This window comes from Girardinichthys multiradiatus, chromosome X, assembly GCF_021462225.1.
Source record: "Girardinichthys multiradiatus isolate DD_20200921_A chromosome X, DD_fGirMul_XY1, whole genome shotgun sequence".
In the NCBI taxonomy this organism is placed as follows: Eukaryota; Metazoa; Chordata; class Actinopteri; order Cyprinodontiformes; family Goodeidae; genus Girardinichthys; species Girardinichthys multiradiatus.
This window is the reverse complement of record NC_061817.1, coordinates 2,257,115-2,281,535: the sequence shown is the minus strand read 5'-3', so window position 1 is coordinate 2,281,535 and position 24,421 is coordinate 2,257,115. Positions and strand designations below refer to the sequence as shown.

General features: G+C 42.8%; 1 protein-coding gene across 4 annotated transcripts in view; it reads left to right on the top strand.

Annotated features, from left to right (window-relative positions):
* Positions 1–24,421, top strand: part of LOC124862668 (4-aminobutyrate aminotransferase, mitochondrial-like) — a 52,675-nt gene that overhangs the window by 6,978 nt on the left and 21,276 nt on the right. For 2 of the 4 annotated variants that reach the window (XM_047356719.1, XM_047356722.1), the window contains 5 exons: positions 3,930–3,993; positions 12,556–12,700; positions 18,525–18,622; positions 18,715–18,744; positions 22,770–22,887. In XM_047356719.1, the coding sequence (XP_047212675.1) occupies positions 12,631–12,700; positions 18,525–18,622; positions 18,715–18,744; positions 22,770–22,887 (316 nt within the window). In that variant the 5' untranslated portion in view covers positions 3,930–3,993; positions 12,556–12,630. Of the gene's footprint in view, positions 1–3,929; positions 3,994–8,533; positions 8,589–12,555; positions 12,701–18,524; positions 18,623–18,714; positions 18,745–22,769; positions 22,888–24,421 lie in introns of all 4 variants that reach the window. The other 2 variants (XM_047356721.1, XM_047356723.1) reach the window with 2 other exon arrangements.

Here is a 24,421-nt window from a genome sequence, read left to right as displayed (position 1 = left end):
CGCCAACGACCTGAACGAGTTCTACTGCCGCTTTGAAAGACAAAGGGACAGTCCTGCAACCATCCCCCACGACGCCCCCCAACAGCTGCAGCCACAATCCACCACCCCCACCTCCCCAACCTCAAGAGGGGCCTTGGCACCTCCAACCCACCCCCACCCTGAAGTTCCCCCCCACCAGCCCCCTACCCACGCCGAGGACGGCTCTTTCCATCCAGGAGAGGGACGTCAACAAACTCTTCAGGAAACAGAACCCCCGGAAAGCTGCTGGTCCGGATTCTGTCTCACCAGCCAGCCTGAAGCACTGCGCTGATCAGCTGTCTCCAGTCTTCACAGACATTTTTAACACCTCACTGGAGACATGTCATGTGCCAGCCTGCTTCAAGTCCTCCACCATCGTCCCTGTTCCCAAGAAGCCAAGGACCACAGGGCTTAATGACTTCAGACCCGTCACCCTGACCTCTGTGGTGATGAAGTCCTTTGAGCGCCTTGTGCTCTCACACCTAAAAGACATCACCGACCCCCTCCTGGACCCCCTGCAGTTTGCCTACAGAGCCAACAGGTCTGTAGATGATGCAGTCAACCTAGCCCTTCACTTCATCCTCCGGCACCTGGACTCCACAGGAACCTATGCCAGGATCCTGTTTGTGGATTTCAGCTCTGCCTTCAACACCATCGTCCCAGTTCTGCTACAGGAGAAGCTCTCCCAGCTGAGTGTGCCCAACTCCACCTGCAGGTGGATCACTGACTTCCTGTCTGACAGGAAGCAGCGCGTGAGGCTGGGGAAGCACGTCTCTGACTCCCTGACCATCAGCACCGGTTCCCCCCAAGGCTGTGTTCTCTCTCCTCTGCTCTTCTCCCTGTACACCAACAGCTGCACCTCCAGTCACCAGTCTGTCAAGCTTCTGAAGTTTGCGGACGACACCACCCTGATCGGACTCATCTCTGATGGTGACGCGTCCGCGTACAGATGGGAGGTGGACCATCTGTTGGACTGGTGCAGCCAGAACAACCTTGAGCTCAACGCTCTAAAGACAGTGGAGATGGTTGTGGACTTCAGGCAGAACCCAGCACCACCTGCCCCCATCACCCTCTGTGACTCCACAATTGACACTGCGGAATCTTTCCGCTTCCTGGGAACCATCATCTCCCAGGATCTCATGTGGGAGCCAAACATCAGCTCCCTCATCAAGAAAGCCCAGCAGAGGATGTTCTTCCTACGGCAGCTGAAGAAATTCAACCTGCCAAAGACTATGATGGTGCACTTCTACACAGCCATCATTGAGTCCATCCTCACCTCCTCCATCACCATCTGGTACGCTGCTGCTACAGCCAAGGATAAGGGCAGGCTGCAGCGTGTCATTCGGTCTGCTGAGAAGGTGATTGGCTGCAGTCTACTGTCGCTCCAGGAACTGTACACCTCCAGGACCCTGAAGCGGGCAGGGAAGATTCTGGCTGATCCCTCCCACCCCGGTCACAGACTCTTTGAGACTCTCCCCTCTGGCAGGAGGCTGCGGTCCATCCGGACCAAAACCTCACGCCACAAGAACAGTTTTTTCCCATCTGCCACCAGCCTGGTTAACAAAGCCCGGAAACCACCCTGACACTCTCCCTTTCACCCACACCCCCCCTTTTTTTGCTGACAGGACACCTGTAACCTGTAACTCTATGAGTTACATTAACGTTCAGCTTGGACTCTTGCTTTACTTGCACAATGATCACCTGCACTGTTGTATTGCTCTTGCATCTTATACTGCTCTATATTTACTCTCACTCACTTAAAACTGTGCACATATATTTATATTATATTGTAGATATGTTTATACTGTTTAATTTGTATTGTATTGCACTGACTACGCCAAAACAAATTCCTTGTATGTCCAAAAACGTACTTGGCAATAAAGCTTTTCTGATTCTGATTTATCACATGGAAACAATCAACGAGGATGAGTAAAACTAACAACCCAGAAAGTTGTTCCTGGTCCCAGAGGTTTCCCCTTTGCTCTGAAATGTTATTTACAAGATGTTGGATTGTGATGTTTTTACCTCACCCTATCAGTCAAAAATCTGGCCTTTGTCTATGACCTCAGGGATAAAAGATCACCAGGTGGATCAGTATGCATCTGATGGAACCCTGCACTGAAAAGGGAAGCCAGTATTAAGACACTTCAAAGATGTACGAAAAATAAACAGCCTATGAGAAAATTCTGAAAATGTGGTAAAGCAAAAATGACAAATTTTGATATGACAACGTTTAGTATCAATTGAGAAAAAATTCTTCACATTGATTTTAAAATTTAAAAATTAGATTTTGCTTTTCTGCTAAACCACATCCAGCTGCAGGAGATATATATATACAGGTGTTGGACAATGAAACTGAAACACCTGTCATTTTAGTGTGGGAGGTTTCATGGTAGCCAGTCTTCATTGATTGCACATTGCACCAGTAAGAACAGAGTGTGAAGATTCAATTAGCAGGGTAAGAGCACAGTTTTGCTCAAAATATTGAAATGCACACAACATTATGGGTGACATACCAGAGTTCAAAAGAGGACAAATTGTTGGTGTACGTCTTGCTGGCGCATCTGTGACCAAGACAGCAAGTCTTTGTGATGTATCAAGAGCCACGGTATCCAGGGTAATGTCAGCATACCACCAAGAAGGACGCACCACATCCAACAGGATCAACTGGACGCAAGAGGAAGCTGTCTGAAAGGGATGTTCGGGTGTTAACCCGGATTGTATCCAAAAAACATAAAACCACGGCTGCCCAAATCACGGCAGAATTAAATGTCCACCTCAACTCTCCTGTTTCCACCAGAACTGTCCGTCGGGAGCTCCACAGGGTCAATATACACTGCTATAGCCAAACCTTTGGTCAGTCATGCCAATGCCAAACGTCGGTTTTAATGGTGCAAGGAGCACAAATCTTGGGCTGTGGACAATGTGAAACATGTATTGTTCTCTGATGAGTCCACCTTTACTGTTTTCCCCACATCCGGGAGAGTTACGGTGTGGAGAAGCCCCAAAGAAGCGTACCACCCAGACTGTTGCATGCCCAGAGTGAAGCATGGGGGTGGATCAGTGATGGTTTGGGCTGCCATATCATGGCATTCCCTTGGTCCAATATTTGTGCTAGATGGGCGCGTCACTGCCAAGGACTACCGAACCATTCTTGAGGACCATGTGCATCCAATGGTTCAAACATTGTATCCTGAAGGCGGTGCCGTGTATCAGGATGACAATGCACCAATACACACAGCAAGACTGGTGAAAGATTGGTTTGATGAACATGAAAGTGAAGTTGAACATCTCCCATGGCCTGCACAGTCACCAGATCTAAATATTATTGAGCCACTTTGGGGTGTTTTGGAGGAGCGAGTCAGGAAACGTTTTCCTCCACCAGTATCACGTAGTGACCTGGCCACTATCCTGCAAGAAGAATGGCTTAAAATCCCTCTGACCACTGTGCAGGACTTATATATGTCATTCCCAAGACGAATTGACACTGTATTAAGGGTGGGACAATCAATGCTGTGGAGCATTGTTGGGCTACTGTAAAGAGAAATGTGGAGCAGCCTAATTGTCACAGCAGAAGAGCTCTTTCGAGTTTTTTTTGCCACTCTGCTATTTAAAAAAGACAGGTTGTGGATTTAGATAAGAAAAATGTCTACCTAAATGTTTTAAAAACAGATCCTGCTGTGCTTGAGGAAACAAGAGAAACTGAAAAAATGGCAATTATTTCAAAACACTTAAAAGGCCAGAATTTTTCAATGCACTATGGACCAGAAGATAGTTTAAAAAAATTAATCAGTTTTAGCTTTTTGTTCAGCTTGCTGAGGATTTTCCTTTCCTTACTCCTGAAATGGCTAATTCTTCATAATATTAAGCCTAATATGGTTTTCTTTCTTTCTTTCTTTTTATGCATCCAGGCCCTCTGACTAGGTACAATTACATTCAAGACTTTTGGCTGCCTGAAACCTCTTAAATCAGCTGGTAAGTAATTCTAAATCGAAATCTACCCCTACTGAGCACTAACCACCTTTGGTAAATGTGAGACAGGCCTTTGTGTTCTTTTGGATCAGCAGTGGTTTTGGTCATTTTTTCCCAGACTCTCTCATTCATATTGTTGAGTCATGAACTCTGACCTTTACATGAGGCCATTTAGGCCTGTTTTTTGTCAACTCCTGCTCCTGGATGAGTCACTGATGTTCTCCAGTGTTCCATGTTTACATCATTTATGGATAATGGTTCTCACTGTGGTTCACTGGAGTCACAATCCTTAGAAATAGCTTTCTAACCCTTTCCAGACTGATATTTAATATTTGCTGACCTCCTTTGCATTTCTTGAGAAAACACCATCCAGTGTCTGGCATAAAAAGATGCAGCAAAGACAAGGAGCACACATTATAAAAAGGTTGTAATATCCGAATAAGATTAACAGACTCAGACTTGAACTTGTTTGTTCTTGACTATAAAACCTACCTACTAGTCTCAGTCATTTGCCTGATTGAAACCATCATTGTAATGACTCAATGGGTTTTCTCCACTGTAATTTCCTCTGAATAAATACAACAATGTCTTTGTCACACCTCTTTCAGTTATGTACCTTTTAGGTCCCGTGTACTTGATGCTAATCTCTCAGCATTGCATCTGTCTGACTTCTTGTTACTTTTCACACACTTGAATACAAAAAGTATGCATTATACAATAAACAATACAAGCCATGTGAAAATTAAGCAAAGAATACAATTTGGCATTTACAGTACCTCTTATTCATTCATTCTGTCAGTTGTTAATGCTCGTGTGAAGGAGTGTCAGTGGTTTCTAGAATTGCACTGCTCCAGGTGGCAGCATGTTGGAGTAGCTCTGTTACTTTGATTCTGATATATTATTTTAACTCCCAATTCCTCTTGTTGAGGATAAAAATAGACTTTTTGGATGATTATCCTCTTCGATATTTAATGCTGTGCAGCTTTTCACATTTTTACTTTTGGACATTTGTACTTGGACACTCTTTGTCTTCCGCTTTAAGAGGGAACGGGGCTGGGGGGCAGCAGACTCAATAGAGACACCCAGACTTCCCTCTCCCCAGACTGGAACTCCTCCCAAGGGAGGCGTCCAGGAGGCATCCAGTATAGATCTCTCTATGTGGAGGAGCAGTGGCTCTGCTCCGAGCCCCTCCCAGAGTGCCGTGCTCCTCACCCTATCTCTAAGGGAGTGCCCGGCCACCCTACGGAGGAAGCTCGTTTCAGCCGCTGGTATCCGGGATCTCGTTCTTTCAGTCATGACCCAAAGTTCATGGCCATAGGTGAGGGTAGGAACGTAGACCGACCGGTAAATTGAGAGCTTCGCTTTTCGGCTCAGCTGTCTCTTCACCACAACGGACCGGCACAGTGTCCCCATTACTGCGACAGCCACACCGATCTGTCTGTCGACCTCCTGCTCCATTCTCCCCTCACTCGCGAACAAGACCCCAGATACTTGAACTCCTCCACTTGAGGCAGGAACTCCTCTTCAACCTGAAGAGGACAAGCCACCTTTTTCTAGTGGAGGACCATGGCCTCGGACTTGGAGGAGCTGTTCCTCATTACATCGGCTTCACACTCTGCTGCGAATTTCCCCAGTGCATGCTGTAGGTCCTGGCTAGAGGGGGCCAGCAGGACCATGTCATCTGCAAAAAGAAGAGACGAAATCCACTTGTCCCCAAACCAGACTCCCTCCGCCCCTTGGCTGTGCCTAGAAATCCTGTCCATAAAAATTATGAACAGGACCGGTGACAAAGGGCAGCCTTGCAGGAGTCCACCATGCACTGGGAACATGTCTGAGTTAGTGCCGGCAATGTGGACCAAACTCCTGCTCCGCTTGTACAGAGTCCAGATGGCCCCTAATAAAGGGCCTCCGACTCCGTACTCCTAGAACACCCCCGCAGGGCACTGCGAGGGACACAGTCACATGTGGACTGGTTGGGCCAACTCCCATGAAACCCTCGAGTACCCTGTACCCTCTTTTCAACCTTCTTATGAAGGGGGACAACCACCCCGGTCTGCCAGTCCAGAGGCACTGTCCCCGACCGCCACACAATGTTGAAGAGGCGTGTCAACCATGACAGCACCACAACATCCAGAGACTTGAGGTACTCAGAGTGGATCTCATCTTCGCCTGAAGCCTCGCCAACATGGAGTCCAACCCCAAGTCCCCAGCGTCTGCTTCCACCAGGGAATGCATGACGGCAGGATTGAGGAGATCCTCAAAGTACTCCTTCCACCGCCCGATAATGTTCCCAGTCAAGGCAAGCAACTCCCCATCCCCACTGTAAACGGTGTTGGCGAAGCACTGCTTCCTACTCCTGAGGCACTGGACGGTTTGCCAAAATTGCTTCGAGACCAATCTCTAGTCCTTTTCCATGGCCTCACCAAACTCCTCCCAGGCCTGAGTTTTTGCCTCTGCCACAGCCCGGGCCTCATGAAGGTGTCTTGAACCGCTCTTTGTCTGACCTGTCACCCAGAATCTGTTTAAGCCCCAGACAACATGGCCTCTAGGATCATTCGAGAACTCAAACCCTCCACTATGTTAAGGTGGCCTTTCAAGGAGTTGTGCAGCTGGAAGGATTTTACTTTTTACATTTGGACATTTGTTATGATGCATAACCATCGCAATAAGGTGTTTTTTTGTTTGTTTGTTTTTTTACAACAAGGAGCAGCTGATTAATACACTGCTAAAAAAAATAATGGGAACACTTAAACAACACAAAATAACTCCAAGTAAATCAAACTTATGTGAAATCAAACTGTCCACTTAGGAAGCAAAACTGATTGACAATCAATTTAACTTCCTGTTGTGCAAATGGAAAAGACAACAGGAGGAAATCTTTGGTGATTAGCAAGACACACTTAATAAAGGAGTGGTTCTGCAGGTGGGGACCAGAGACCACTTCTCAGTACCTTTGCTTTCTGGCTGATGTTTTGGTCACTTTGGAATGTTGGTAGTGGTTTCAGACTTGTGGTAGCATGAGACGGACTCTACAACCCACACAAGTGGCTCAGGTAGTGCTGCTCATCCAAGATGGCACATCAATGCGAGCTGTGGCAAGAAGGTTTGCTGTGTCTGTCAGCATAGTGTCCAGAGCCTGGAGGCGCTACCAGGAGACAGGCCAGTACACCAGGAGACATGGAGGAGGCCGTAGGAGGGCAACAACCCAGCAGCAGGACCGCTACCTCCGCCTTTGTGCAAGGAGGAACAGGAGGAGCACTGCCAGAGCCCTGCAAAATGACCTCCAGCAGGCCACAAATGTGCATGTGTCTGCTCAAACGGATAGAAACCGACTCCATGAGGATGGTATGAGGGCCCGACGTCCACAAATGGGGGTTGTGCTCACAGCCCAACACCGTGCAGGGCGCTTGGCATTTGCTAGAGAACACCAGGATTGGCAAATTTGCCACTGGCACCCTGTGGTCTTCACAGATGAAAGCAGGTTCACACTGAGCACATGTGACAGATGTGACAGAGTCTGGAGACACCGTGGAGAGCGATCTGCTGCCTGCAACATCCTTCAGCATGACCGGTTTGGCAGTGGGTCAGTAATGGTGTGCTCGCCAGAGGTAGCCTGACTGCCATTAGGTACCGAAATGAGATCCTCAGACCCCTTGTGAGACCATATGCTGCTGCGGTTGCCCCTGGGTTCCTCCTAATGCAGGACAATGCTAGACCTCATGTGGCTGGAGTGTGTCAGCAGTTCCTGCAAGATGAAGACATTGAAGCTATGAACTGGTCCGCCTGTTCCCCAGACCTGAATCCGATTGAGCACATCTGGGACATCATGTCTCGCTCCATCCACCAACGTCACGTTGCACCACAGACTGTCCAGGGATTGGCGGATGTTTTAGTCCAGGTTTGGCAGGAGATCCCTCTGGAAACCATCCGCCGTCTCATCAGGAGCATGCCCAGGTGTTGTAGGGAGGTCATACAGGCACGTGGAGGCCACACACAATACTGAGCCTCATTTTGATTTGTTTTAAGGACATTACATCAAAGTTGGATCAGCCTCTAGTGTGATTTTCCACTTTAATTTTGTGTGTGACTCCAAATCCAGGCCTCCATTGGTTAATAAATTTGATTTCCATTGATGATTTTTGTGTGATTTTGTTGTCAGCACATTCAACTTTGTACAGAACAAAGTATTCAATGAGAAGATTTCATTCATTCAGATCTAGGATGTGTTATTTGAGTGTTCCCTTCATTTTTTTTAGCAGTGTATATCAAAAGCTCAAATAATACTTCAACTACAACTCCAAATCCCTGATGAGTTGAAAAGGAGGCACCATGGATGCACAGCAGGAGCACAGAAAAGAGAGAAGGAGGAAGTTCAAACCATGTCTTCCATCGATTATGATGGGCAATGTGAGAGTGATGGGAAACAAAATAGATGAACTCCAAGCCATACAAAGGACCCAAAAGTATTGGGAATGCAGTATTATGTGTTTCACTGAGACATGGCTGCAGGATCATATCCCTGATTCCAGTCTCTCTCTTCCAGACATTCCGACCATACATGCAGAGAGAGATTTAAAGAGAAGCGACTAACAAAGGAGGTAAATTAGCAGTGTGTGTTAATAACCGATGGTGTAGTCCAGGACGTGTTACTGTGAAGCGTCAATTCAACTCAATTCAATTCAAACATTTTACTCTACAGTCCAGATATTGAACTGTTAGCGGTAGGTTTTTGTCCATATTATTTACTTAGAGAGTCCAGCGGTGTTTGGCAACGCGTTACATTGCACCATCAGCTGCTGGCGCTGCATGTGATGTCATCAGCTCAGTTGTTACTAATCTACAGACACAACACCCCAATGCTTTTGTGGAAGTATCTGGTCATTTTAACAATGCTTCGCTCTCTGCTACATTTCCAGAATTTCAAGAGTTTGTCAGCTGCTCTACCAGAGAAAACAAAACTTTGGATTTGTTTTATACAAATGTCAAGGACATCTCTAAAGCAAGACATCCTCTAGGCAAATCAGATCACCATCTTGTTTATCTCTGCTCAAAATACAAGCCTCTTGTTAAGAGGCAATGTGTAATAAAGAGGACTTTCAGACAATGGTCACAGGAAGCTGAAGAAGATCTGTGAGGTTGCTTTTAGGCTACAGACTGGGACGCACTGTGCCAGCCACGTGGAGAGGCCATAAATGACATAACTGAGTGTGTAACCGACTATATAAACTTCTGTGTGGATAACACTATTCCCACCAGAACGGTGAGATGCTTCCCCGATACAAACCCTCAAACCCTGGGTCACCAGTGACCTAAAGGACCTGCTTAACAAGAAAAAAAGAGCCTTCAGAGAAGGAGACAGAGAATTATTGAGGAGTATACAGAAGCAACTTAAAGTAAGTAGGTGTACAGGACTTGGAGAGCAAGCTCCAGCAAAACAATATCAGAGATGTGTAGTCGGGGATGAAGAAGATCACAGGCTTCAAGCAGAGGGATAATGGATGGCTGGACAGAGCCAATGAACTAAAAACATTCTTCAATAGGTTCAGTTCTGAAACAAGCTCAGCATCCTCCTTTCTTGCTCAAAGCCAAACAGACATCCCATCCTCCTTTGATCCAAAGCTTTCCTGTCACACCTCAAATGTTTTATCTTCCACCTCAGCCATAGACCCTTCTGCTTCTACATGTTTGTCTTCAACCAAATCAGAAGATGCTGATGCTTCCTTTGCCTCCCGTTTCCACCTGTGTGGAATTAAGAATTTAGCTGAAGAGGCAGCTGGAGAGACTGGACCGGAATAAGGGTGCAGGTCCAGATCATGTCAGCCCTAGAGTCCTGAAGGCCTGTGCAGAGCAGTTCTGTGGGATTCTGCAGCACCTCTACAAACTTAGCCTGACCCAGGAGAAAGTGATAGTGTTGTGGAAGATATCCTGTCTTGTTCCAGCACCAAAGGAAACTCACTTATCAGTCCTCAGTGATTATAGACCTGTTGCCCTGACATCCCACACCATGAAGGGACTCTTGTTGGCCCACCTGAGTAAGCAAACAATAAATTATCAGGACCCCCTTCAGTTTACTTATTGCAGTGGAGTTGGAGTTGAACATGCCATCATACACCTGCTTCAACAAACCCACTGTCATCTGGACAAAGCCAGCAGCACTATGAGGATCATGTTCTTTGATTTCTTTGAACAAAGAAGGATTCTTCATAAAATGAAGAACATTATGGAGAACCCTGAGCATCCTCTTCATGAGACTGTTGTACAACAACAGAGTGTCTTCAGTCAGAGGCTTCTTCAGATGTGCTGTAAGACAGACCACTACAGGAGATCCTTCCTGCCCACAGCCATCAGCATCTACAACGGCTCTTTGAGGAAACCTTCATAATATGAGCTATAACAACATTTAATTAAGTATTAAGTATTTTTGAATTTGAATTACCTTCAGCATTGTGTGCTTGGGTAAACCTTGACAGTTTCCAAAAGGGTGAAATGCAGCCATTCACTTAAAATGTCCACATGAACAGACTTCTGATCTGTGGATCTTCATTACATTTCCTTTAAGATTAAATTATGTTGTGCCTACTCTCTGTGTTCTGCAACTTTTGCCCACCAATATTTAGCCTTTTAGGTTATTTGATGGTTTTAAAATTGGTCAGACATGTTTTGAGTTGCTAACAACATTGACATGGAATAGTCACCTGACCAGGTGTATTCTGCTTCTGGCTCATTTGAACCTGAATTTGGAGTCCAACCTTTCTGGAAACCTGAACAGGTTTAGAAGATGAGATTTAAAACATTAATAAAGAATTTAACAGTCAATCTTTTTGCTGAAAAACACAGTTGCATGCCACCTGGGGCATATTCCTGTCAGACACACAACACCAAAACGAAGTGGTCACAGACAGCCCATACCGTGTACTAAACATGGTGGAGGATCACTAATGATTTGTACTTGTTTTACTGCCACACGACCAGGACACATTGCAGTCATTGGGATAGCACTTGGGTCTGATTGTACCAAACTGTTCTGGTGTCAAATAAGGACATCTGTGTGACAGATGGAACTTGGTCGAAACTGGGTCATACAGTTGGATTTTAAATCCAAGCATTGCAGCAAATGTAGAACACCAGCTATTTACCCAGATCATCAGCTGTATGTGCTTCACTGTCAGATATAAAACTGTGCTGTCCAGGTAAATTGTTTGATGATTATGAGAGGGTCACTCTTCCTGCTGCTGCTTTGGAATCAAAACAACACTAGGAGCTGAGGTCAAATATAGCCCATAAGTCCCCCAAAATCCAACTTGCTGCTTAAATTAGATTTTTAAAAAAAGCTGAAAATACAAAACTGCAAAGAAGGAATCAATATTGCCAACAACCATTTTCTGGGCTACATTTCTACACTGGTAAACAGTTTTGAAACCTGATAGATGTATTGGAAGGGGTTAAAATGGCCCCAGAATACAACCCTGGATCCTGAATAAGATTCCTGCAGTTAGTTACACTTTCAATCCAAAGTTATGCAATTTAATATGTGTAGCAGAGTCTTTTATGCAGTCTAATATACAGGGAGAAACCCAATGTGGACAGTGCAGCTCATGATGGATCAACGTCTAGTAACCCCAATCTCTATATACTGATGGGTAAATGAGGATAAAATCTTGTGTGTTTCATAAAAATCCAAGCTGACCCCTGCTTTTCCTAGCATGTGGATCCCCCCCCCCCATCACTTTGTTGTGCACCCCTTCTGTTGCACACCCCACCCCTCCCAGGCTCATATGCAGTCTTGTGTAACTCTCTCAACCTAAACCAGTTTGATCCAGTTCATGAGTTGTTGCCAAGAGACCGTCTGGATGTGCATGTAAGTGTGGCTAGTTTTTTTTTTTTTGGTATGTGCACTCTGTGCATGTGTGTGTATGTGTACACACATCTCTGAAGGGTCGGGGTTCTCTGTACTGGGTGATAACTGGAATTTTCCAGTTCTTGCAGCTTGCATTACATAAGAGATGAAGAGTGAGGAGAAGGAGCAGACAGCCATGTCTCTCTTCAACTAACAATTCCTCTATTTATTGGCAAAGCAGAGCAGACGTTTGATGTTCTGGTTCTATTCTTGTTCTTGTGGAAGTTTAGGTGTAGCTCACATTTCGTCAGCTTGACATTTCTGCCCTTAAACATTAGTGTCCCACACAACTTTAATGTCACAAGCTTTTACAGAAACATTTCTTTTCATTTTTTAACAGATTGTCTTGAACTTTTCTCTTGGTATTTGTTTGAGCAGCAGGAAGTTAATATCACTTTGTTTGGAAGTTGATGGATCACTCGTGTTGTTAAAATTTGACACATTGCCTTCTGATTAGCTGTGATGTCCTTGATATCAGGGGCTGAGCTGGCTGGTGGAGTTCATAACTGCTGGTAATTTTTCTCAGCCAGCCCAGCAACAAATCAGAGAGCTCTGTCACTTCTCATTTCTCTCTTTCTGCTAGACGATCTCCCTCCCACTCTTCTCTGACTCGGTTTTTCACCACTTGATATTTATCATTATTTCCCATCTCTGTCTCTTGTCTGCAGGTGGCGGAGTGAAGCCGGTCACTGAGAGCAGTCTGCCTCCCTGCCTCACATTCTTTTATCTCTAGCTGTTTGGTAATGGCGAGCTCCCTGATCAGTCGTCAGCTTGCTCTCTGCTTGCAGAAGAACTTATGGCTCAGCTCTGCAGGTAAATCCAAAACAATAATTGATCACGTTTATTCTAACTTGTGCATTTTGTTGTATTATTTACATTCTTTTACCAGGACAAAATTAATATGAAACTAAAAATACAATTTTTTATGTAAAAGTTGGATTTTATATTATATTATACTATACTATATTATATTATATTAGCTGGAAATCTGTCTGATACAAGTTGGTCAGAAGATGCATATACCGATGGAGGACCCCGCCGACACCCGGCGCAGGTGAAAGACTCACAGAGGTTTTATTTCCATGGAGATGAGTTTTCCTCCTTGTTGATTCAGTCTAAACGGTTCTTCATATTGTTCCACCTTTTGGATGGATGAGAAGTTTACTGATTTTTTTTCTGAGTTGATCTCAGAAGCGTGACCCACAATCCTTAGGCATTTCTAAAAGACGAAGAAGGGAATTGTGTGTTTATTTGATTTCGAGTTTTCAACAAACAAATCCCATTAGTGATTAATAATTTTTATTAGGCCCGAGCAGGAAAACTGCAAGGGCCTATTGTAATCGCTCGAATTCTTATTATTATTCCGTTGCCTCTTTGCGGGGCAATATGGGGACTTTGCCTTACCCCAAAACTCACCAAATTTCCCCCAAAATTGTCCCCCGCGTGAAATTCTTAATCCTTCATGTCGTCATCAGCGGGCGTGGCCAAACCACTTAGCCACGCCCCCAAATGTGAGATAGCCCGAACCGTAAGTCATAGAGATCTGAAATTCGGCACAATGCTAGAACTCCTCAAAACAAGAAAAAAAGTATCTTGGGGGTATGTCCTAAAATGCACAGGAAGTTGGCCATTTAGGGTCAAAGCCGATTTTTCACTTTTACTCACCTCGAACTTAAACGAACTCCTCCTAGGGATTTTGAGCTATCGACTTCATATTTGGCCTATATGCAGTTAAGGGATGGGGGATTAAAAGTGATCAAAATCGTGAGTTTTTGAACATGTTTAGGGAGCGTGGCCGGGGCACGAACTTGGCATTCGTGCCAAAAATGAAAAATTGCAATAACTTTCCCAAAAAAAAAACTAATCACACCAAAGTTGGCATTAAGGAGGGCCTTCGGCTTCCCGACGATCCTATGGGGTCATATGCTGACATCATCAAAGCCACGCCCCCTCAGAACCGGAAGTCACTTTTTTCACTTGGAAAGGTGCCTCTATGACCCACTTGACCCAATCAACTTGAATCTGTGTCAGAAGACAGATAACTAGTGGGTCTAACTTCGTGTGAAGCACAGTGACGTTTCATAAAAGGGCGTGGCAAGGGTGGGGCCGCAAAGTAGGACGTCGCGCCATGGCCATACGTTTGGCTTTAATTTCCACATGCATCATCTGATCTGCACCAAATTCCATGTGATTGAACCTTGTCCAGTTCTCAACAGAGATCTGATGACATATTCGGTGGGCGTGGCCTAATTCGTACACAGCACCCCCTAGAAAATTTTAAAAAATCAGCCCCAAGCCATGCTTTGACCGAGAATTCTGAAATTTGGTACACATATGTAACTTCTCAAGACCTACAAAAAAGTCTATTGGAGTATTGGTCCAAACACCACAGGAAGTCGGCCATTTTGGATTGAAGTTGCCATTTTGACCCTCTTTTGGGCGTTTTTAGCCCGCATATCTGAGCGAACTCCTCCTACAGCTTTTGACTTAGAGACTTGAAAATCACTCAGTATACTCTTAAGGCATTGGGAATCAAAAGTTATCAAAAGCTTTTTGATACATGAAAGCGTGTGGGCGTGGCCACGCATCAAAATATGACTTCTCACCATAAAACACTACATTGATATAGCTCCAACAAGGAAAGTCACAGACAAATGAAACCTTCTGGGATTGATCTGCCTCTAGGCCTCAACAATATTCACTGATCAGATGCTGACATCATCGAAGCCCCGCCTCCTGAGAACAGGAAGTATCACGTTTTCCTTTACAGACTCAATGTTTGATGTTCATCACCTAATCAATGTGAAACTGTCCCAAGTAACAGATAACATGATGGTCTTAGACAGTCGCCAGTACTTCCTGCTTTAGCTGGAGAGTGTGGCTATGATGACGTGGCGAATTCTGATGTCACGCCACAGCCATACGTTTGGCTCTAAATTACACATGCATGGTCCGAATCACTCCAAACTGAATATGCTTGATCTTTGTCAGCCCCCAAACAGCTCTATTGGATTACATTTAAATCTGGATCAACAGCGCCCCCTAGGACACTTCAAGGGCTATATCTCCCTCATTCATCATCGGATCCACTTCAAATGTAGTATACATGATCATGAGTTAATGATGGACATTTTGACACAGTCAATTGATGATTTTGTTTTAGCCCCGCCCACAAACAAACAAGCGACTGCAGCGTCCTTCTGGAAGGTCCGATTTATTCGAAATTTTGAATGCTTTTTGCCACACTGAAACTCTGCATGACCGAAGATCATATGACATGTTGCTCACACTACCACTTAGTGACGACGTGTTGAAGTGAAGCGGTGTCATCGTTGGTGGCGTGTATGAGGTGATGCCAGGCTCCTGCGGTCGCTCAACAGCCCGAGTTGCAGATCATAAATACATTTCATAATATTTCCCATCACTTTTATACAGATGAAATTCAGCTGTGCTGCTCCTTTAAAATTATTTAATCAGTCTGAATTACTTGAATGCCTAATAGAAATTACAGATTGGTTAAAAAATAATTTCCTATCCACAGGTTTGACTTACCTGTGTAATTTGTTTAGATTAAAAATTTCTGAATCACTTTTTGTTTGAGTTTTATCTGTGAGAGGTAGTATTTAAATGATATTTTTGTACCACAATCTGCCTTTGAACAATATTATATGTAGGTTTTAAAGTTGACCAGTTTTTATAATAAAATAAGGACATATTAGGTTTCTTAAAAACTACCTAATAACACTTCTTGTGCCTCTCTTTTACATAAAGCCCTGCTACCTCTTTGTGGGCGAGTGTGGTTTGTCTTGCAATGCAAAGGTTCTGCGTTCGATTCCAGCTTCCTCCTGCCATTTGTTGATGTGCCCCTGGGCAAGGCACTTAACTCCAAGTTACTCATTGATCTGTGTATCGGTGTATGAATGTGTGATTTTGATGGGCTGAATGTGGCTCTTGTGTAAAGTGTCTTGAGTTGTTGGTATGACTAGAAAAGCTCTATATAAATTCAGTCCATTTACCTTTTAAAGACCATTTATGTGTGGAATTTTAGTAATTTTAACTGTTTTCAGATAAATTACCACAAGATTTCAGGTTTGGACACCTGCAATGTTCTCTGAGGCACAAGATAAGCATTGCATAATCTCTGTGAATGTTTAAATGACCTCGGGATGTGCTAATAAAAATGTTCTTGTCAGAGCTCAGCGACAGAGCCATGTGTCAAAGGTTCTCCTCCTCACACTCATCATTGGCCAGCTGTGCTGAAGTCCAGGATACTGAACCAGAATAATATCCAGCTAAATCAAACTCAGTGACAATAAAGATATCTGTGACAGAGGACCCAGCTGGTTTAAACCGCTTCCTGTTGTTCCTGTGAGAACCTGCCAACTCAGATGACAAATTAACAGATTATGAGAAGCAAAGTTTGTCCTGCTTCACTGACACATGGCTCCGGGATATGGGTTCCATTTATAGACTTAGTTTTAACTCATTCAACATCACACAGTGAACTTTGACCCTTCTCAGATATCAACCTGAATGAACTAGTTGTTGAAATCAAATTGTTGTCAAAGCATGTCAGAAGTTCTTTCTTCCTCTTTCTTTCAGTGAAGGCATGTTTAGTTCTGTTGTAACTGATGCTACATCTGCAGGTAATGTGCTTTGCATTTGCAGAATGTTAGGTATCATTTTTTATTTGATTGCAAAGACATGGATTGATCAACACGTAGATCTCATCTGCCATTGCATGCATGGCAGAACTGCAGAGGGATAATTTAAAGCCTCAGAAAAATTAGATAATATTTTACAGACTTGTTCTTTGAATTACTGTATGTCACATGTAGGCCACTCAGAAGAAAATAATAATATTGTTGGATGTTGCGATAATGATAACAAATAATAAAAGAAAAAGTTAATGTCTTTTTGCTTTGGGTTTATTGTAAACATGGACCCCAGATAATGAGTAATATACCCAACAGCTAAGAGGACCTAAGCTTTTTTTCTTTGGTGAAGGGAGGAGCAAGGGGCGAGACAGTCGCATAAGTGATGATGATCGGCCAAGGTAGAGTAAGCTTTCATTGTAAGCCAATCGGAGGCAATGTTCAGTTTACATACAAACCACAAACGCACACATCACTCCTGCTTAGGTAAACTAGCAGATGTAAGCTGCAGCAGGTCTGGAGGGAAAAGTTGCGTTTTCAAAGTGGAAGTACAGACACTACTTTATTTTCCTTGAGGTAAAAGGCAAGAACGTTCATGTTAAGTAAATATTAAAAGTTCGGTGTAAGTAGGCTACTTGTCTATGTAATTCCACTTTATGCAACTGGCTTGTGAAACCTTAGAAATTTTTTTTAATTCATATACATATTTAAACTTAAAAAACGTAACGCGATAGTTACTTTCCCTGCTAATTAGTTACTTTTACAGTGGCGTACCTGAGTTACTAACTCAGTTACTTTGTGGGAGATGTAACTAGTAACTATAACTATTTACGTTCTTAAAGTAACATGCCCCACACTGCTTATCACCTCTTCACCTTCTAAAACTTTATCCTGCATTAAAGTGTCACCAAATATATTCCTGGCACAGGGGGGCTGAAAGCATGCCATGTAATTACATATAGTACAGTTTTTAATATGCATATTGTGTACAGTGGTATTGCAATAATGATGCATGTGCGATAAACCCCTCTAATGCTGGGTATTGTGTTTTTGCCAGATGTTTGTATATTGACCCATAGTGAAATGAGATATATCATCATCAGTCTCTTTTATTGGGTCAATGAAATTATTGTTGTTACCTCAAAGTTTAGATATGCTTTGAAAAAAGGAATTTAACTCATTTAATAGTGACATGCCTAATCACTCTTGTATAGTGCTTGAGTGATTAGACTAGCTACAGCTGTAAGTTCCAACAGGGAGGGGAGGTTTTTCACACAGGCCAGGTGGGGTCTCTCTGAGCCCACTCTGTCCCTCTTGTTCAGAAACTCATCCAATCCAGGAGTTTGCAGTCTGCAGTTGGTCCATCCTTTCAGAGCTCTGTGAGATGTTCAAAGCTTGACATATTGTTTCCTAGCCTAACTCTGCTTTAAACATCTCCACTACTTTCTCCCTGACCTCTAGTTGCTAACAAGATTTTATTTGATTGTATTTTGGGGTGTTATAGTACAGGGGGTGCATGCCACACTTTTTAGATTGTAAAACATTTGGAAACCATGTATAATTTTCTCAGCTAACATTGTAAAACTTTTTACAGAATGCAAAAATAAACAATGTTATATTGTTTGATATAAACAGAAGCAAATAAACCAGAGCTCAGCGGTTGATTATTAAATATTAGAGTAATTTGATGTGCTGTTGATCAGACATCGGTGCCTTTATTGAAGAGCAGACTGTGGTGAGTTTATACACAACAGAACACAGCTTACCTGCCTCTGTTTGACAGGGTAAAGGGATTCCATCAGATTTTACTATTAGAACAGCTTTAGTTTGTAACAGTTTTAATGAAGACTGTGTTAAACTTTGGGGGTCCCAACAATCTACATTAACACTTTTCTTGTGCACCAAATAAATGACATCAGGCCAAACAGTCTCTCTGTTATGAATTTGTTCATTCTTTCACAATTAATGTGTGTTTTAATCAGGGCGCAGGTATGTCAGTAAAGCAGCAGCAAAGACGCAGGTGGAGTACGACTATGACGGACCCTTAATGAAAACTACAGTCCCTGGGCCACGATCACAAGTAACACAACCTAACACATGCAGGAACATAACACTCAACTTTCTAGTCATATGAAAGATTTCAAACCTTTGTTTTTTCTTCTTATATTTTAGAAGCTGACAAAACAACTTGGAGAAATTCAGGTGAGTGCGGATGTGTGTGTGTGTGTGTGTGTGTTCTAAAACACTGCTTTAGAAATTAAATTGATTAGTTATTATTGTATTAGTCTGCTCTGGATCTCAGTTTAGTTTAAATTTTCTTCCCTCCATCTGAGCTTGTGTTAGACATGTCTACTGTTTATGGTTCCCCTCTATACAGACTAGACAGCCCATCGGTTGTATGTGGCCAGATTAAATCTCCAATTATATTAACTCAGTGAACTAGTTAAATATACCCAGCAGCACAGCCATTGTCCCACATTTCTTTTTGACAGTACACGTGTTGTCTCTGCAGAAGTCTACAGCCTTGACTTTGAACAACAAACATTACAGTCCAAACATTTGGAAAATACAACTGATTAAGAACGAGTACATTTATCTATGCTTTTATTTTGTTCCACTAGCAATAATTGTCATATGAAAAGAGTAAAGTTTCAGCTCCCAGAAAACATGCTTCATCTAAGCCCTAAAACCATAGAAACAGGCTATCAAGGATGTCTGGATATCTCATAATGCTCCACTAAAAGTAGAAGCCTGCTAATAGCCTCTGCTCTGTGTATACAGACGATCACTAAGGACAGAGTTTATGAAAAGAAGGTGTTTCATATATAGAGTGAGCTGTAAGTGATACCTGATCTGTTTTATGTAAGTACAGAGAGAGCCACTCAGAGAGCCTTCATTCCTTCTTAATTACTTTATCTTCAAAGACGTTATTCGGTCTGCAGCTTAATTAGGGCCAGAGATCTTACAGTATGTCCTGTAAAATAATCCTTAACCGATTTAATATTCATTCTGTTGTTTTTCCTTTGCTTGAGCCTGATTATCAAAGAACGGATTCGATTTTATTAGTCAACAGGGTAATGATCATGTTGCATTGATATCATTCACTATCTGCTCTTTCCATACATTAATATAATAGAAAATATTTACAGGCATTTACTGCAGTAACCGTCACTACGATTTGTTTGTGTCTCTGAATTAAGTTTAGTCTTCAGCAAGGGAAATGTGTCATTGTTTTGGATTCAGATCAGGTAAATGACCAGGCCACTGGAGGAATTTTCATTGCTTTGCTTTAATGAACTTCCAGGTTGCTTTAGTTGGAGATTTTAGGTCCTTGTTCATCTCTGTGATGAAAGGTTGTGCTAACGGCTTGGCAGGATGTGAGCAGACAGTAGGTTTCTGGCTCCTTCTGTCCTCTCTAACTTCATCATTAAAGACCAATGCCCCTGACAGCCATGTACAGGTCCTTCTCAAAATATTAGCATATTGTGATAAAGTTCATTATTTTCCATAATGTCATGATGAAAATGTAACCATCATATATTTTAGATTCATTGCACACTAACTGAAATATTTCAGGTCTTTTATTGTCTTAATACGGATGATTTTGGCATACAGCTCATGAAAACCCAAAATTCCTATCTCACAAAATTAGCATATCATTAAAAGGGTCTCTAAACGAGCTATGAACCTAATCATCTGAATCAACGAGTTAACTCTAAACACCTGCAAAAGATTCCTGAGGCCTTTAAAACTCCCAGCCTGGTTCATCACTCAAAACCCCAATCATGGGTAAGACTGCCGACCTGACTGCTGTCCAGAAGGCCACTATTGACACCCTCAAGCAAGAGGGTAAGACACAGAAAGACATTTCTGAACGAATAGGCTGTTCCCAGAGTGCTGTATCAAGGCACCTCAGTGGGAAGTCTGTGGGAAGGAAAAAGTGTGGCAGAAAACGCTGCACAACGAGAAGAGGTGACCGGACCCTGAGGAAGATTGTGGAGAAGGGCCGATTCCAGACCTTGGGGGACCTGCGGAAGCAGTGGACTGAGTCTGGAGTAGAAACATCCAGAGCCACCGTGCACAGGCGTGTGCAGGAAATGGGCTACAGGTGCCGCATTCCCCAGGTCAAGCCACTTTTGAACCAGAAACAGCAGCAGAAGCGCCTGACCTGGGCTACAGAGAAGCAGCACTGGACTGTTGCTCAGTGGTCCAAAGTACTTTTTTCGGATGAAAGCAAATTCTGCATGTCATTCAGAAATCAAGGTGCCAGAGTCTGGAGGAAGACTGGGGAGATGGAAATGCCAAAATGCCAGAAGTCCAGTGTCAAGTACCCACAGTCAGTGATGGTCTGGGGTGCCGTGTCAGCTGCTGGTGTTGGTCCACTGTGTTTTATCAAGGGCAGGGTCAATGCAGCTAGCTATCAGGAGATTTTGGAGCACTTCATGCTTCCATCTGCTGAAAAGCTTTATGGAGATGAAGATTTCATTTTTCAGCACGACCTGGCACCTGCTCACAGTGCCAAAACCACTGGTAAATGGTTTACTGACCATGGTATCACTGTGCTCAATTGGCCTGCCAACTCTCCTGACCTGAACCCCATAGAGAATCTGTGGGATATTGTGAAGAGAACGTTGAGAGACTCAAGACCCAACACTCTGGATGAGCTAAAGGCCGCTATCGAAGCATCCTGGGCCTCCATAAGACCTCAGCAGTGCCACAGGCTGATTGCCTCCATGCCACGCCGCATTGAAGCAGTCATTTCTGCCAAAGGATTCCCGACCAAGTATTGAGTGCATAACTGTACATGATTATTTGAAGGTTGACGTTTTTTGTATTAAAAACACTTTTCTTTTATTGGTCGGATGAAATATGCTAATTTTGTGAGATAGAAATTTTGGGTTTTCATGAGCTGTATGCCACAATCATCCGTATTAAGACAATAAAAGACCTGAAATATTTCAGTTAGTGTGCAATGAATCTACAATATATGAATGTTAAATTTTCATCATGACATTATGGAAAATAATGAACTTTATCACAATATGCTAATATTTTGAGAAGGACCTGTATACCTAAGTCATGACACTGCCTCTGCCATGTATGACCTTTTAGCGATATGGGCTTTGTCTCGATATATGATATGTGATCATCACTGTATTAATATTCAATCTGTAATACAAAAATTGCAGGGGAAAAAAAACAACCTTAGAGTTGTCTTCCCACATGATCCACAGCAAAATGGACTTTTAAGCCAGTCCAACTCCTAAACAAAGCTATGCCACAGTTGTGGAGTACAGTAAAAACAGCAGATTAGCCTCACGTATATTTGCAAAAAACAACCAATGACAAATTGTTTTGGGAAAATCCCAATTTCTGTGACCAATAATGTGACCACATAGAGTGGGTCTACTGACAACTCCGATCAACCACGGAACAAAAAACAAACTATGAAGCAAAACACCTGAGCACACATATGAGACGTCAAACCACAAGACCAAAACAAGTTTGATGGTTTTGAGCTGACATTCGTCTCCAGTATGACTCAGGGAGAAAAGTCCTGGTTGATTAAAGTCTCTTCTTTATAATCACTCCACAATCTAGAACTTTTTTCTTTACAGGTAAGTCTTTTGGGTTTTAATAAGAAATCTTTAACTCTGAACTTATAGTAATTGTCGTCGGGCTGTTTGATTTGTTCAGCTGTTGCCATGATGTTGCCTCAAACCTGAAACAGACGGTGAGCTCAAAGTTTTACCGGATGGGTGGCGGGAGAACAAGTGAGCGATGTGTTCAGGGGCATTATGAAAAACTAAGCTTTCAGCAAATTATAGGCAAAAGGATAAAGATGTTTAGGAAATTTATATTAATATCAGAGATAGTTATTTCATATCCCACATGGGATAGATTTCAATGTTTTCTATATTTGTATATATCACCCAGCTGAATGTGGTAGGCCCTAGATCAGGAGCTGCTTTCTGCACTTTTTATCTTGCCATCACTCTGGTAGAGGTGGATCCTGGCTGGGGTGGGTTGCGGAAACAGATTTTAGAATGAGCTGGAATTATTTCATTATGTGACTACATAAAAATTGAACTTGCAAACTGAACTGAATCCAAAATACAGCGTTGGTAAAACTCTTTGGTCAGAAGTAGTCTGGGTCATGTAACAACGGTATGTGTTGTTGGATGGGCAATGATGGCAGGAATAAAACAGAACATGTTTCTTTGCAGAATGTCGGGGCAGTCAACTTCTTTTGTAATTATGAAGAGAGCAGAGGAAACTACTTGGTGGACGTGGACGGCAATCGTATGTTGGATATCTACACTCAGATCTCCTCCATTCCGATTGGTTAGTAACACAACATTCAGTCCTATTACATGCTCCATTTCAACATGATACTGACGAACCTCTTTAGGAGAGAGTAGCAACTCAGGAATTTATGATTTTATTAGGGGATACAGATTCCCTGACTGTCTGACCCAGATTCTCATCTCATGTAATATTACACAGATCCAGACTTAGAGGAGTTACATTGTGTGAACTAGAACTTTACTGAACACACACAAGTTCTTTTGTCAATCAATCACAGTCTGAGTGGTGAATGTAATGGTTTAGGATTTTCAGAAAAAACATCTTTTGTGTTTTCCTTAAAAGCACAGTTGAACATTTTTGTTTTCTATTGGATTCTTTCTTGACTTTTAAATGTTCCTGAAAGTTGACCGATTGGTGTTAAACTTGAAAAGGTTTTGCTTAAAAGCAGATAAAGCCACAGCAATTCTCCAGCCCGCTCCTCGTGCCTGGTCAACAGCATTGTTTAAATCCTCAGTGAAAAGTCTCAAAGCCTATGGACTTCTGTGACAGAAGGGCTTTTGTATTTGCCTGAAGCACCCAACTAATTAATTCAGGATTTCAAAGGGCTTGACAGTTTGAGCTGGTAACTGTCTTTACTGCACTTACTGGTATGATTAAGATTTCTCTATTTCTGAAAACCCAGGACTATACAGATAAGAGGATTTATCCACTTAAGCCTTCATTTAAAATGTTCAGTGCTAATTTCTGTCAGACATGCCTGACACCACACATGTCCCGTCCCAACCAATAAGAGACTTATTTCATACATGTTGTCCTTTGTGATTCCCTTGAGGAAGGTGTCTTTGTTTTCAGATTTCAGAAAGCATTCCTAGAGAACTAAAACCCGTTTCATCCTAATGATGGCTGATATAGTAAGTTGATTTTAAGCATTGTTCTTTCTTCACCATTCTTCGGGTGATTTTGTTTAGTTGATAAAAAATGTGGATACAGTCAGGGCTCAGTAGGGTAACAAATTGAACAATCCTAAAGTGCATTCTGATGTCTATAAGTTCTTATGTTCATGTTTGTACAGTAAACTACCTCCCCTATGATAAAAAAGTTTTAGAAAGGGCAACCACAGACAAGCAGTGACATGACAGATGTATCATAGGAAGTGGTTAGATTAGCTCATCAGAAAGGCCAGCTCTGTCCTAGGATGTCTCCTTGACCCAGTGCAGATGGCTGGCGACAGAGGCACTCTGGCAAAAAAAAACATCACTGTTGGACAATGTCTTCCATCCCATGCATGAAACTGTTGCAGAACCGGAGAGTTGCTAGGTGAAAGACTACAGCATCCTTGTTGTACACAGGAGCATTATCGCAGGTCCTTCCTCCCAGCAGCTGTTAGACTTTATAACCATCACTGCTTTCTACAAACTCAATAAGCTGTTTGCATCCTTGCTGTTATTTCCACAGTTTTTTGATTTCTTGTAAATTTTCTATTGTTGTTTTTTTGTACAAATTACATACAATCCACATTTTGTACATTTTTGAAATTGTCCTACTAGATGGCACATTTCATTTTTTTCTG